A 16,109-nucleotide genomic window follows, 5' to 3' on the forward strand; every position below is an offset into this window, starting at 1 on the left:
GTGATTGACTTTGCATCACCATAAATACTGGCATTATTAAAATTAGATTTGATTTGCTGATAAAAATGGTTTCACAAATGTCGGATCTTTGACCATTAGGCCATTTTCTTCTCGCATCCCAATATTTCCCTACAATGTCATTGCTGGCTTCCAAGGCAGGACAGAAGTTTAGATGTGAAGAGTTTATATGTAATTTCGTATATGAATTCCTTCGTCATTTTGTTCAGGTCTCTGCATCCCAGCCAACAACACCATCTTCATCAAGTCCATCAGTGAAACCCTGGCCAAGAATGAACCTCATCTGACTCTGGAGTTTCTGGAGGAGTGTATTAGTGGATTCAAACAGTCGACCATCGTTCTTAAACACCTCTGTCTGGAGTACATGACTCCCTGGCTACCCAACCTTGTCAAGTAAGAACTAAGAACCGAATTAAACCTAGGTACAATTTGGAATTAGGTACCTCGTTAAAACTGGGCGATAACTTTGTTTAAATCTACATAATATATTTGTCTATCCAACATCGTCAAGTAAGAACCGAATTGAACATAGGACTATAGGTAGCTTGTTTAAACCTGTTTACATTGGCATATTATTTTGGAAAAACTCGCCTGCGGCGCAGTGTAAATGTAGTAAAGATGGTTCATCGTACAAAATCGTGAGAATAGGGCGAAAATCTAAAAGAAAGAAATGGAAATTGGGGGGTGACTGGGCGATATCTTTGTTTAAATCTACATATATTCTTCGGCAGGATTAAAAACCAGAAAAGTCAGGGATCTTTTTTTTTTTCTTTTCCTTCCTTTTAATTTTTTCAACCTGATTTTTTATTTCCAGGTTCTGCAAGCAGTCAGATGAGGGCAAGAGACAGCAACGTGTGCTGGGTATAATGACCAAACTGATAGAGTTAACCATCAAGGAAGTGGAAATGTATCCTTCCATCCAGGCTAAGATCTGGGGCTCCATTGGACAGGTAATGATAGAATAGGACTGAAAAGTCCCTTTAATCTCGCAGTGTAAACAAGGACTTGTGTGTGAAAAAAAAAAAGAAAAAAAAAGCGAGATATCTTGATTGAAGTTGAAGGTATAGGGGTTTAATGTCACTTTTAACAACTTAGGTCTTCTCGTGACCCACCATTCGGCGATAAGCTACCCGTCTCCTCAATTTAACCTCACCCAGCCTGAGTGGAGCCGGGAACCCAGCATAAAGTATTAGCCGACCTCTGATTGGGTATTTGGTCGTTTCCAGGGGACGCCCGATTTATTTTAACTTTTAACTCCTAAATCTACGTGAAGGCTACTTCTATGTCTCCTTTTAACAGTCGCTAACAGCAACAACTTTCCCATTTCAGGCATAGTGGGGAAGTACAACAAGCGAGATAAGTTTGAAGTTACGCCAGAGAGTGTGCCATACCTCGCTACCCTGGTAGCGTATTCTGAGGAAGTGAGAAGTCGATGCCACATCAAGCACGCCGCTCCCTCGCCAGAAATGGATGCTTTCCCTCAGGTATGTTCAAAGTCGATAAGTAAATCATAAGAAGAAAAAATCATGATGAACAGTCAGTAAGATCTTCAATGAAAGACCATAGTATGTCCCTCAATTAGGTAGGCGATAAGGAACAAAATATTTCCCAAGTAAGTGCTGGGTCAGAACAAGAACACTAGAAGATTCAAAAATATATGGTTGGTATCAAATGCTGGGAATTGACTATCAGGTCATTTTCCTAAAAAAACTAGCTTTTATCATGATGAACAGTCAGTAAGATCTTCAATAAAACACCATAGTATGTCCCTGAATTAGGTAGGCGATAAGGATAGTCAATTATGCTGGGAATTGACTATCAGGTCATTTTCCTAAATAATAATAATAAAAAAAAATGATAATAAATAACTTTTCCATTAAAATGTTTTCTATCGAAAATATTTTTTTTTTTTTTACTCCGGGAATCGAAACAGGTACACCTGATCAGGTCCGCCTGTCAGGTCTACCTAATAGTGTGTGTGCTCATCAGGTATCAGGTAGACTTGATAGGCAGACCTGATCAGGTGTACCTGTCAGGTCTACGTGATGGTGAGTGGTTGGCCTTGGAATCGTGACATTTTAAGTTATCCTCAGCTACTCCTTATTTATTAGAAAACCCAAATCAAGGTTAAATTATCATCTAATATTGAGGATGAATTTCCAGGCTTGCCTGGGATAGGAACCCGTGACCAGGAACCACGACTGATTACCAGGCGAGAGGATAATGACTGATCTACCAGTCACACATCAGCAAGGGAAGAGAAAGAGCTCTACATAAAAGGGTAATACATCAGCAAATTTTTGTAGCTTAGCCTACAGTGAGGAGAAAAAACCCTCTACAAATAAAAACCTAGTTTTTGAAGCTAGTGATTTGCTCTAATCCTAGTCTCGAACATAAGGTAATACCATTGACCACTGTGCTGAAGAAGTCAAGAAGGAAATCTTGGGGCTTTACTGAGGATGCTACTTGGGGTATTATTTGACCCCCGAAGGAGCTTAGCCTACAGTGAGGAGAAAAAACCCTCTACATATAACCTACTTTTTGAAGCTTGTGATTTGCTCTAATCCTAGTCTCGAACATAAGGTAACACCATTGACCACTGTGCTGAAGAAGTCAAGAAGGAAATCTTGGGGCTTTACTGAGGATGCTACTTGGGGTATTATTTGACCCCCGACCTACAGTGAGGAGAAAAAACCCTCTACATATAAAAACCTACTTTTTGAAGCTAGTGATTTGCTCTAATCCTAGTCTCGAACATAAGGTAACACCATTGACCACTGTGCTGAAGAAGTCAAGTAGGAAATCTTGGGGCTTTACTGAGGATGCTACTTGGGGTATTATTTGACCCCCGAAGGAGTGGGGGAAAGGAAATATCTAAGACCTTGTTTAGATTGTGAGAATAAAGGGACTTTTCAGTTCTATCCGAGCAGGATAAACAAGGTATATTCTATTCTATACCATACTCACTTGTACAGAGAGCTGATGAGGACAAAATGATAGATGAGAGGGGAGTTGGGATTGAGGCAAACTTTGAGTGCCTCATTGTTGTGCGGTTTAATGCGGAATCCTGACACGAAACATTCTATCATGAGGTCCATGTCTTGGTTTAGGTAGTTGGCGCCACGGCTGAATGGTTTATGAGGCGTGAAGAGTTGAGCCTGAGAAGAAAAATAAGGAAGTTTTAAAAGGATATTTAAACAATCTTTAATAAGGGTTGAGGAGCCAGCCAAGTTGTAGCTACAGTAGAACCTCGATTATTTCAACTAATTGAGACCGGGGGTAGTTGAAATGATCATTTTCTATTATCTTTTCCTCTGATAAGATCAGATATCCTTTGAAAGATAGAAAAAAATGGTTTTGGGAGTTGAAATAATAGAAGTTGAAATGATCGAGGTTTTACTGTACTTGGAAAGTAGAGCACCTACCCAGTAAGAGCTAGGTGGTTCGATTTCCGCCCAGGGTGAATTTTGTCATTAGCAGATAAGGTTCGTTCTCGGAACGGCTGGCTCTCTGCTATCCTGTGCTCCCTCTTTCTTAGATTTTGGGACTATAAGACCTCCGTTGTTACAGTCCCATCTATCAAACATCTTGAAAAAAAAAAATCACTGCGGAACAGACTGTAAATTCAAAACAGACTGTAAATCTGATAGCAACGTTCGATTATTTACCTTGAGTTCATTGATAACACTTTGCACAAGGGCAAACACAACGTTGTTCGAGTCCAAGTTGTTAATATAGGTGGACGCCTTGCACAGTTTGACACACGTAATGACTGCAGCCTAAATCACTGTGGAACAGACTGTAAATTCAATCTTATGATAGCAACGTTCGATTATTTACCTTGAGTTCATTGATAACACTTTGTACGAGGGCAAACACAACGTTGTTCGAGTCCAAGTTGTTAATATAGGTGGACGCCTTGCACAGTTTGACACACGTAATGACTGCAGCCTAAACGCTTTCAGGTGTTGCCAAGTTGTGACATTGAAAAAAGCTCATTTCACACGGTCCATGCCTTTATCCTCTCACGGGAAAAGTGAGTGGCACGTAGGTACCTACTCACGTACCGTATTGCTCAATGCTCATACCGTAATCCGTATCATACCGTCATTTCCAGATACCAACCACTCACGAAGTTAATTAACGGCTTGTCGGAAGAGTTGTGCGGTCCTATGAACTTCTTGACGGCGTCTATGTAGGAACGCTTCTTGTCATGTCGGGGGGAGCAAGGGGCACCAGAACCCGCGTTCACGATCTCTTCAAGTACTTTCTGTAAAGAGTAGAGACCCATATAAATGCGCATAGCGACTGGTGCCAGCATGGTAGGTAAACATTGGATTTCAGGATTATTGAGAGCCAACAACTTTCTCTGGAGTAACATCTAAACCCAAAGCTCCTGAAAATTTTATTAGAAAAGTTTATTTTTCACTAAAATTTTACCCATTCAACGAGCTTTTTCCGAATTTTCTCAAAGTAGGTACCCTTAGTAACAAAATTATCCCAAGCTCTCTTTGGAATCCGGATTGCACAACCCCAAAATAATCCTTCCTATGATCAAAAAGACGGATTCTATCCAGCTTCTAGCAGGATAATAAAATCCTGGATAGGTAAAAGTAGATATTATTTACACATAGATTGTTTTACTTGGTTTATACGATTAGGAACTAAGGTTAAACAGGTCACTTTCAGTTTATTTTCAGTTAGAACACATTAGGGTTATTGCATTGTCAAACAAAAAGGTTGAAAATAGGTAACAAAAAAAAATCCTTCAAAAAATATAAAGCTTGGTTTATACGATTAGGAAATAAGGTTAAACAGGTCACTTTCAGTTTATTTCAGTTAGAACACATTAGGGTTATTGCATTGTCAAACAAAAAGGTTGAAAATAGGTAACAAAAAAAAATCCTTCAAAAAATATAAAACAAAATTCCAACAGTAAAATTACTCACTTAAAACTAGGAAAATAATGAAGATTGGTACAGGAAATGTCGGACAAATTAAGAAGAGAATTGATTGAACACGTTTTGCTTACATTCCTGACTAAGGGGCAAAAAGTGCTGACTTCGTTATCTAATGTCGGTATGCAGCAAGTAAGTAAAGTAGCGAAAATACCTTGCATTCTTGACTTTTATGTTCTTATTAATTACAAAAATGGTTAGGTAAATTTCAAACTAGATCCATGCAGAACCAACAAAATGAGAAAACTCTTAGACTTCAATATAATAACTGCTCGTTGTCATATTAAGCTTGATATGTTAAAAAAAAAAAAAAAAAAAAAACAAAAAAGTAGGTAAGGGGTAAAGATTCAACTTGACGATTTAATGTTTTTTGTTCTGAGATAACTCTCGAGTGGGTTGGAACACATCACATACCTTCAGGCACACTCCATTCAAGGGTCTAGGTTTTCCTTGCCATTGGGATCGACTTAATTTGAAACGCTTTATCCGATTTCGATAAAATTTGGTGTGAACGTTCAAAATAATGAGAAAATTTCCGTTATTTAGGTCCCATATGGAGATTGGGCGAATCTGTCTATAGAGGCATTTTTTCCAAGTAATGTCTATAGTTCATGGAACTTGTTGTAATTGACAATATTTTCTTTTGCAGAATCGTGGTGAACGAGGCAGCGTATCAAACGAGTCTAACGTTCTTCTGAATCCTGAGGTTCTCAAGGATTTCGCCACTCAAGCGTTGACCCTGACAGTTCTGGCCACTCTGGTGAAACATTCTACGGATGAGGTGGAGATGAAATATCTGTACCAATACCTGGCCGAAGCAAGTGAAGTGTTTCCGCGGGTATTCCCTGTTATGTAAGTAGAGAGGAGGAACCAATTTTTTTTTAAAAGGAATTTTAATTGTGTTAAGCATAAATGCTTGTCACAAATGTAGTTCCCTGCTTAATACACTACGCTAAATTTTATGACTTGACCGTATTTTTTATCATTTTCTACAAGTTCGGCCATGCCTCAGGATGAACTAGTGATTATATATCTGGCCGAAGCAAGTGAAGTGTTTCCGCGGGTATTCCCTGTTATGTAAGTAGAGAGGAGGAACCAATTTTTTTTAAGGAATTTTAATTGTGTTAAGCATAAATGCTTGTCACAAATGTAGTTCCCTGCTTAATACACTACGCTAAATTTTATGACTTGACCGTATTTTTTATCATTTTCTACAAGTTCGGCCATGCCTCAGGATGAACTAGTGATTATATATTTTCAAACATACATAAACAATCTGCCAGCCTCTGGCTGGTTGCTAAATAAAAGCACAGAATATCGATTAATCTATATATTTTCAAACATACATAAACAATCTGCCAGCCTCTGGCTGGTTGCTAAATAAAAGCACAGAATATCGATTAATCTTATATGGTATTTGTCTTCATTAGAAACGGACTAAAACAAAGTTGAAAAAAGTCACTAAAATTTCACTTCCCTTGTTTTCGGTTCACAGACACAGTCTTCTAGATGCCAAAGTGAACTACATTCTGGCCGTTTGTCACGATACAGATATCCTAGCCTATCTTCATTAGAAACGGACTAAAACAAAGTTGAAAAAAGTCACTAAAATTTCACTACCCTTGTTTTCGGTTCACAGACACAGTCTTCTAGATGCCAAAGTGAACTACATTCTGGCCGTTTGTCACGATACAGATATCCTAGCCTCCATTCAGTCTATTATCGAACATATAGTGAAGGAAGATAGCAACACGGCTACCAGTCAGCAACAACTGCACTTCCTTCAGTCGTGCGGCTTTGGGGGACTGTGGAGATTTGCCGGTGAGTTTTGCCTTTGTACTGTCCTTATCCTATAGTATAGACCTATAGGAAGGAAAGTGATGTATTCGGTCAAAATTTTCGATGGTCAGCTTTTATATTACTTGTCTTTTAGCACATTCCTATACAGGAAAAAAAAATATTATAAAAAAAGAACTAAAGTTAATTTTATTTATTTACACGCTAATCAACAAGGCTGTGTGTGGAGAAGAACAAAAACCGACAGAATGAAAAACTGAAATTAAGGAATGTGCTGATTTATTGAACTTTTAGGGGGCTTATCCGGTTCACTGTTTCTCGTCATCCTTTTTAGTAGGATACCTACTGTAATACCGTACCTCTCAGCCTGGATGAGAGGTAAAAGTGCCTTATAACTGGTTTTATAAACGAAGTTTGCTCATCAGCTGGTCATCAAATATCGTTTAATGATCACCTCGATTATTTTATGTCTGTCATATCTATCGATTTTCCCTCAGGTCCATTCCCTCGTAACAACATGAGTAACTGCACAGTGCACATTCCTATACAGGAAAAAAAAAATATTATAAAAAAAGAACTAAAGTTAATTTTATTTATTTACACGCTAATCAACAAGGCTATGTGTGGAGAAGAACAAAAACCGACAGAATGAAAAACTGAAATTAAGGAATGTGTTGATTTATTGAACTTTTAGGGGGTTTATCCCGTTCACTGTTTCTCGTCATCCTTTTTAGTAGGATACCTACAGCCTGGGTGAGAGGTAAAAGTGCCTTATAACTGGTTTTATAAACGAAGTTTGCTCATCAGCTGGTCATCAAATATCGTTCAATGATCACCTCGATTATTTTATGTCTGTCATATCTATCGATTTTCCCTCAGGTCCATTCCCTCGTAACAACATGAGTAACTGCACAGCGGAGTCTGCTCAACTATTTGTCAACTGTTTGGAGACTATGGTGGAAACCTGCCTGCCAGTAGAAGAGAATGAGACCACTCAGTATCTTTCTATTCTATCCACACTCAATTTGTCCTCTTCTCAGTCTAGTCTCACACTAGGATCTCCTCTTGAGAAAGGTAAGACAGAAAATTTTCTTATTAAATTCAAAATTCAATTCAAATCGTGAATTCTTTGTAGTAAAGCAGAGTACTTTTGTGTCACTATCGAATACTCTCAGTAATACCATTGGAAGTTTAGATTTTCTCATTCCATGTGTTTTTTTAAATGTTTTATTGTGTACATGTAATGTAGATATTATCTAGACTTGGACTTTTGTTAGACGTTGCGTTGTTGAGATATAGTAACATTGTGAGGAGTTAAGGAGCGTTGTTTCAGTTGTTAGACTACCCTTTAGTTGTAGGAGTGTAGGTCCTCCCAAGGTAGCTTATTTAATTTACGGTACGGGTAAGGAAATCTTTTTAGAACCATGAGGCATGGACGTCAAGTAAGTTTAGATCATACTTTAACCATATACTCGTATATCTTGAGTTTTTGAAGAAAAAATACTAGACCTTGGTTAGACTACGAAGGGAAATGTAACTAATGAGTTGTTTCCTGAGCAAGTAAGTTTAGATCGTACTTTAACCATATACTCGTATATCTTGAAGTTTTTGAAGAAAAAATACTAGACCTTGGTTAGACTACGAAGGGAAATGTAACTAATGAGTTGTTTCCTGAGCTGCTATCAAAGTTACGCCTGACACAAAATGACCGTGAATTTGAAAGGATTGACACAAATCCTTTTTTATTTAAGAACCATAAATTTGAGGTGAACCTTGTACTTTTACCTACAGTAGCTAATTATAGTATTTTTATAGAAATTAAGTATTTATAGAGAAGAAGAAAGTTTGCAAAGAAATGAAAATTCCTTCTAACCTTAGTCTAACCAAGATCTTATACTGAGTGTTCTTGAATTTATATTCAGTTGGATTTTCTCCGAACCAGTGTGAATAGTAAAAACACAAAACCGCATAATGTGAACAAAGGAAAAAAAAATCTTTTGGTCCGAAATTGTGGAAGTCATTCCTATATGATTCTAAATTTCGAGAAGTCCAAAAGTTTTGCTGTCGGAATAAGCTCTTCAAATAATGAAGGTTCACTTTCACCACTATCGAATACTCTCAGTAATACCATTGGAAGTTTAGATTTTCTCATTCCATGTGTTTTATTAAATGTTTTATTGTGTATATGTAATGTAGATATTATCTAGACTTGGACTTTTGTTAGACGTTGCGTTGTTGAGATATAGTAACATTGTGAGGACTTAAGGAGCGTTGTTCCAGTTGTTAGACTACCCTTTAGTTGTAGGAGTGTAGGTCCTCCCAAGGTAGCTTATTTACGGTACGGGTAAGGAAATCTTTCTAGAACCATGAGGCATGGACGTGAAGTAAGTTTAGATCATACTTTAACCATTTACTCGTATATCTTGAGTTTTTGAAGAAAAAATACTAGACCTTGGTTAGACTACGAAGGGAAATGTAACTAATGAGTTGTTTCCTGAGCTGCTATCAAAGTTACGCCTGACACAAAATGACCTTGAATTTGAAAAGATTGACACAAATCTTTTTTTATTTAAGAACCATAAATTTGAGGTGAACCTTGTACTTTTACAGTAGCTAATTTTATAGTATTTTTCTAGAAATGAAATATTTATAGAGAAGAAGAAAGTTTGCAAAGAAATGAAAATTCCTTCTAACCTTAGTCTAACCAAGATCTTATACTGAGTGTTCTTGAATTTATATTCAGTTGGATTTTCTCCGAACCAGTGTAAATAGTAAAAACACAAAACCGCAAAATGTGAACAGAGGAAAAAAAAATCTTTTGGTCCGAAATTGTGCAAGTCATTCCTATATGATTCTAAATTTCGAGAAGTCCAAAAGTTTTGCTGTCGGAATAAGCTCTTCAAATAATGAAGGTTCACTTTCAGGACGAGCCAAATAAACATGGCTAGAGACCATCACCCCGGTGTATGGCAGAAGGAAAAAATAATAATAAGATATCCTCTCGTTATTCTGCCATCACCATTCGGCTAGAGCTGAAGCTGCTACAACAGCAACAACAACAACTTTCACCTGGTTTGGGGAAAAATTCACTGAAATTTCTGGGACACGGTGTATATTTTCAATATGTCAGGGTGGGAATGGGAATCAGAGTAAGAGTGTGACGTTTCACCTGGTGTGGGGAAAAATTCACTGAAATTTCTGGGACACGGTGTATATTTTCAATATGTCAGGGTGGGAATGGGAATCAGAGTAAGAGTGTGACGTTGATATATTTGTGTGTTGGGAGGTGTGTGATACGGACTCGAAGATCTGGCGTAGTCTAGACTTGGGTCAAGGGGCTAACAACCCTGCCCGACCGCCCCTGTGCCGAGTGCAGCGGTCCTCATCCGTGCCTGGAAATGCTGAGTCCCCCGAGACCGGATCAGCCAAAGTAAGATCATCTCGTGTTCAGCAACCAGTTCTCTCATTTGCATGACACACGCCAACTTCACCCTTGGTCGTATTTTACTTTCTCACATTTTTGACGGAGCTTTTTATCATACCATGCGATGGTGACGGAGCCTTTAAAAAAATAAATAAATAAATAAATAATAAAAAAACAGGAAGATAGGTGTTTCGCCGCCGTTTTTATTTCGTAGCAATAAAACAAGTGCTACATTAGAAGCGTGTGGTCTGTGTCGTAGCATACCCACCCCATATGCCTCTCATCAGATGGGCAAAAATAGACACAATACTTCCCTAAATGGGAAATGGTGCTGGGGTGTAGTTTTTACCCCCCTCGAATTATCCCTGCACCTTACTATTGAGAAAACTCAAGCCAAGAAAATCTAGGATAGTAAAATACGACTCCTTTTATGTTAACTTGGGGAGGGGACAACATACCTGAGCCAAAAGGACCTTGGTGTCCTATTAAAAAGCTCAGGCTATTTCTGCCAGGATTAATGAAAATCTATTTGCTCTGATTTACTGGTTCGTTCGTAACCACACAGATTCACCAACCACCCAATCTCTTCTACTGGTTGCACTTCTCTTCTTTTGATCGAGTCTTGTTTTTCACAATTTTTTCAGTCACCTCTTCAGACTTCACGATTTCCATTTCTTGATATTAGGCATCCATCACCATTGAAAAAACTCAAGCCAAGAAAATCTAGGATAGTAAAATACGACTCCTTTTAATGCTAATTCAAGGTCATTCATATTAACTTTTGGGGGGGCAACACGTACCTAAGCTAAAGGCACCTTGATGTCCTATTATCTAAGCTCAGGCTATTCCTACCAGGATTAGTCTCATTCCTCTGATTGACTGGAAGGTTCGTTCGTAACCACACAAATTCACCAACCACCAAATCTATTCTATTGGTAGCACTTCTATCATATTCTTTTGATCGAGTCTTGTTTTTCACAATTTTTTCAGTCACCTCTTCAGACTTCACGATTTCCATTTCTTGATATTAGGCATCCATCTCCGCCCCGTCATGTCAAGAAAGTTTGACCGCGTTTCTGTTATTTATTCAAATCACATAATTGAATTGCGAAAGAATGAAGGGGAGCCTAAATCTACGAATTTAATGCTATCTCACTCGCCAGTGGGATTGTATACTACTAAAGTAAATTGTGCAATTAGTTCCTTGAGGCATCCATCCACCCATTAGATAGTCTCTTATTTTTTGTCCAAATCTAGTCTTGTCTTTATATCTAAAGTCTAAAAAATCTAATTAACAATAACTCTAATTTTGTAACATTGATAGATTGATAATAAGGTGACTTGGGGGACTGTTTTGGATTCTTACACATGCTCTAATCGAGGCAGCATTCCAACGGTCACCTGTTTTTTTATGCACCACGCTGGACGTTGCTTGTGACTTATGATCAAGCAAGTTTTAATTAGCATTATCTATCAAATATTTTTTTCGACATCATACCTAGGTATCCAGCTATCTAGGTACCTATATTATTTTAATTTTAAATTGAATTCCCAATCTAATTCTATTTAGATGTCAATAGTTTCTTCACCTTTCTGAATTTCTTCTTTTTTAGAGTAGAATTTTGTCTTTTGCGACGCTATCGAGCAGCTTTCTTGGCCACTTTTGAAGAAGCAACTGTACCTATGTATATTATTTTAATTTTAAATTGAATTCCCAATCTAATTCTATTTAGATGTCAATAGTTTCTTCATCTTTCTGAATTTCTTCTTTTTTAGAGTAGAATTTTGTCTTTTGCGACGCTATCGAGCAGCTTTCTTGGCCACTTTTGAAGAAGCAACTACCTACAACAGATAAAGCTCTTTTGCATGTTTTGAAAATTTTCATCAATTTTAGTGACAAAATATTACCTAATTTATTTGGTTTGATGATTTGTAATGGTAAGAAAGTTCAAAATACTGAGATTCTGAGTATTTCAATAAAGACGCTTCAAAAATAATAGGGAAAAAATAAAAGAATCAAGTTGAATTCTTAGACTGGAAAAGGTAAATTGATTGTTTAAATTTAAATACTGTGAATTATGATTAAGTGACTTGTTCATAGAGTATTTCGGTTTAAACAAAATCTAGTAAGTAGTAGGTAAATCTAATCTGGTTAAATCATAAATATGGTAGGGGGAAAAATAGTGCTTTTCTTGACTAAATCTAAAAAAATAAAAAGGAATCAAAAACATTAAAAACTAAAAAAAAAAAAAAAAAAAATTTTTTAGGAGATAAAAAAATAATATTAAAGTTTTAAACAAAGTTTTATTTACAATGGTCTTACAAGGACAGTACCTTTTTCTCAAGCAATTTGTTTAGGAGCTTCTACTGCACTACAAAAGTCAGAAGAATTTCCAAACAAGTTGTTTGTATGAAAAGTATGTCCAAGTAAATCTTCAAGTCTGATTTATCACAAAACAAATGGGTTAGAATAGAGACACCTGCTGCTTGATTATACATATCAGGCAAAAAGAGCAGATTTATGGTTCATGACTAACTTGATTCAGTAGGTGCGGATATTCAATCTCATAAGTTAAAGAACCGTTAGACCCAATCACACAATTCCAAGGTTTTTTAACCTAGCTTAGATAAATATTGCAATAGAGGATTGCTTTATACACCCAAATAATCAGACACATGATACAATATCCTTTATTATATTTCCTCAACCTAGTAAAAACAAAGTGACTAGAATCAGGCTCTACTCTAGTGAAAATCAGACAAGAGTACCTAAGTATACAACTTAATATTAAATTTGTTGATCACATTTTTTTCCTATTTAAATATTAAATAAATAGTAAAAACAGTTGCCCACAAAGATATAATACCCTAAATCCTAAATAAACAATTCTGCTGCTTGGACAAAGGGGGTTGGTGGAAGTCTGGAAAATTTAAGACCAGGTCTACTTAAGGGACAATTCACATAATTTATATTGCAGTCCATGTAGGGAAAATGACCTAATAGTCAACTCCGAGCATTTGAAAACAACAACAACATATTGCAGTCCATGATCTATGGCCTCTTTAGTTAAAAAGATCTCCCTTAGAAAAGGGACTTAGAAGGCAGTTACGGGAAGAAGTATTGCAAAACAGAATTAATACTTTAAGTGTGAAAACGACTAGTATATGCAAATCACTGACTTGACTATCTTGTCTTGCACAAGATACATACAGAAACATTACAATTCTTTGTGGGTACTGTCAAAAGAAAAGAAAGAGTTTTGTTAAGAGAGAAGTAGGTACCAAAATACCATTATTTGTTTATTCATGTCCTTGCTTCCATTAATGAGGTGTTGTGGTGCTGTCATATTTCATGGTTTTGGGTTGTTGAGGAACAAATTCAGCTGCATTGGGATTCAGTGTACTCTGCGGAAGAAAAGACAGATGGGAGATTATTACAACACAGGTTCTAATATCAACACTAGTTGGGAAATACCTAATGTTTTATTACTTGTATTGTGCTCTAAAATTTGATCTTACCAGATTTGCTACACCATGCTTTTCATCCATTCTAAGAAGACCAATTAAATGACATAGGTCAGTTGTCCTATCCACACAACCATGAGATTCTCTATCCTCCTCCACATCACTCCACAAGCTTTGGGAAGACGCGAGTAACTACCGAGATAGGTAAATAGCAATATGTGTGCCAGTAACCAAACTGTTTATGTCTCGAATCACATTGGTACATACTATACGATTCATATTATGTATCTCCATGGTGTAGAATTGTAGATACGGCTGATCTACACTAGACTGACACCAATTTCTGCCCAACTTGGAAGATTCGCACATTTATATGATTTCAGTTCAGGATTCTACAAGGGACTTGTAATCTGGAGTTATCCGCAATCCGTATTACGGATAACTCAGCTATGGTTTTACAAGAAAAATACGTGTACTCTAATTCTGATCAGACAAAATCGCGTCCTAGAATAAAACGAGCCTTCTCTTACCGTCACTGAACAATGTAGTCCTTGTAACCTCGTATCGACGACTTCATCTGTTTCTTGATTTGCTTAATCAAATCAAACGGTTGTATGAGAAGAGATATATCCAATCCAACACAGTTTAGACGATCCCGCACCTCATTGTCCTTGAAGAAGAGGTTAAGAGGGCGCCCGTTGATCTCAGTAATCCACCATGTGCTAAGCCCTAGGCCGTCCATCGTGGGACATCGCAGGGTTATACCGTTCTGATGAGCGATACTGTTAGGGACGATGTCTTTGATTTCAGCCGTGCCTTCCTGTATTATGCCGAGACTCTGGCCTTGCTGTTCCCGACACATGGCGTAGACACGACCCCGTGGTACTCGCAAGATGACAAACTCCACCTAACACACACGGGGAAAACTAAAAGTTAATACATCAATCAGTAAAATGGTTTCTTCAAAGTAAATGGATCCCAAGGGCAAGAAAAACCTAGACCCTTGACAAATGGAGTGTGCCTAAAGGCATGTGATATGTTCCAATCCACTCGGCCCCAAATAGAAAATACGTATAATTGTATAGTACAAAGTCAAAATAATGACTGGGTTTGAAGCCCTACGTCACCCACAGGACCAAAGTAAAAAAAAAAGTAACCACCAGATTGCAATCCATTAGATCTTATTCTTAATCCAATGAAACAATAATTATGCGTCCATCCGTCAAATATAGTAACCACCAGATTGCAATCCATTAGATCTTATTCTTAATCCAATGAAACAATAATTATGCGTCCATCCGTCAAATAGTAACCACCAGATTGCAATCCATTAGATCTTATTCTTAATCCAATGAAACAATAATTATGCGTCCATCCGTCAAATAGTTGCCATATCACATACCCTGATAGTTACACGGCGGTATCCATTTAAAATGACTTGAACCAATGAACATATTGCATACCCTAAAAGTTACACGGCGGTTCCTGGGTAAACATATTGCATATCCTAATAGTTTCACGGCGGTATCCATTTAAAATGACTTGAACCAATGAACATATTGCATACCCTAAAAGTTACACGGCGGTATAAATATTACGTTTTTCGTTCCTGGGTAAACATATTGCATATCCTAATAGTTTCACGGCGGTATCATCAAATGTTTTTGTCTGCCTCCACATAGGATGAACATCCAAACTTAATTATTTATTATTTTAGACAATTTATCTGTCCTATACACGAGCACATCAGAAATGATGCCACCGATCTTTAAGTGCAAATAAATATCTACTAACATTAGATTCTCCTGAATCACTTTTTTCGTTCCTGGGTAAACATATTGCATATCCTAATAGCTTCACGGCGGTATCATCAAATGTTTTTGTCTGCCTCCACATAGGATGAACATCCAACATCGTAAAACTTAATTATTTTAGACAATTTATATGTCCTATACACGAGCACATCAGAAATGATGCCACCGATCTTTAAGTGCAAATAAATATCTACTAACATTAGATTCTCCTGAATCACTGATGTTAAGCTCAGTATGTAATAGGTGGTTGGTATCTGGGCAGGAAATTAGTCAGGCACATTAGTCACAGGAGTGTTCACATTTTCTGTTTCTGAAAAGGTCCTAAATAAAAGGAGAAAGGAGCAAGATTTTTTTTTTTTTAAATTTTATTTATATATTTTTTATTTGACTTTTTGCTCTATAAGAGGGGGAAATGATAAGTAATACTATGTACTTAATAATAAATCTACAAACGAGGGAAAGGTACTATTTTGAGTAAAAGATAATATTGAAAGTTTCAAAGGTACATCTACATACTTAAAAGTAAGAATTGTAAGAAAGCATAAAAACTTTTGGGCATTATATAGCGGTATTGGTTTGATGATTTGTAATGGTAAGAAAGTTCAAAATACTGAGATTCTGAGTATTTCAATA

The 16,109-nt window shown here is 37.0% G+C and overlaps 3 protein-coding genes across 3 annotated transcripts in view; 1 reads left to right on the plus strand and 2 right to left on the minus strand.

The window, feature by feature from the left end:
* The window catches only part of LOC103506554 (neurofibromin), a 39,916-nt gene extending 35,595 nt beyond the window's left edge, over positions 1-4,321 (minus strand). Inside the window, exons 1-3 of the mRNA XM_026821578.1 lie at positions 4,151-4,321; positions 3,859-3,969; positions 2,986-3,176 (exon numbers count right to left, since the gene is read on the minus strand). Coding sequence (XP_026677379.1) covers positions 2,986-3,176; positions 3,859-3,969; positions 4,151-4,321 — 473 coding nt within the window. The remainder of the gene's footprint in view (positions 1-2,985; positions 3,177-3,858; positions 3,970-4,150) is intronic.
* Positions 4,322-5,099: 778 nt separating this feature from the next.
* LOC103506555 (neurofibromin-like) lies at positions 5,100-8,720 on the plus strand. Its single transcript, XM_017442920.1, has 6 exons — positions 5,100-5,108; positions 5,626-5,828; positions 5,973-6,053; positions 6,616-6,797; positions 7,653-7,847; positions 8,716-8,720. The coding sequence occupies exons 1-6, from the start codon at positions 5,100-5,102 to the stop codon at positions 8,718-8,720; spliced, it is 675 nt and encodes a 224-aa protein (XP_017298409.1).
* Positions 8,721-12,636: 3,916 nt separating this feature from the next.
* LOC103506547 (polyadenylate-binding protein-interacting protein 2) overlaps positions 12,637-16,109 on the minus strand; it is a 6,802-nt gene continuing 3,329 nt past the window's right edge. The window contains exons 4-5 of the mRNA XM_026821589.1: positions 13,717-13,796; positions 12,637-13,602 (exon numbers count right to left, since the gene is read on the minus strand). Of these exons, the coding sequence (XP_026677390.1) occupies positions 13,519-13,602; positions 13,717-13,796 (164 nt within the window). The 3' untranslated portion in view covers positions 12,637-13,518. The remainder of the gene's footprint in view (positions 13,603-13,716; positions 13,797-16,109) is intronic.

The sequence above is a fragment of the Diaphorina citri genome, unplaced genomic scaffold (genome assembly GCF_000475195.1).
Source record: "Diaphorina citri unplaced genomic scaffold, Diaci psyllid genome assembly version 1.1 scaffold245, whole genome shotgun sequence".
In the NCBI taxonomy this organism is placed as follows: domain Eukaryota; kingdom Metazoa; phylum Arthropoda; class Insecta; order Hemiptera; family Psyllidae; genus Diaphorina; species Diaphorina citri.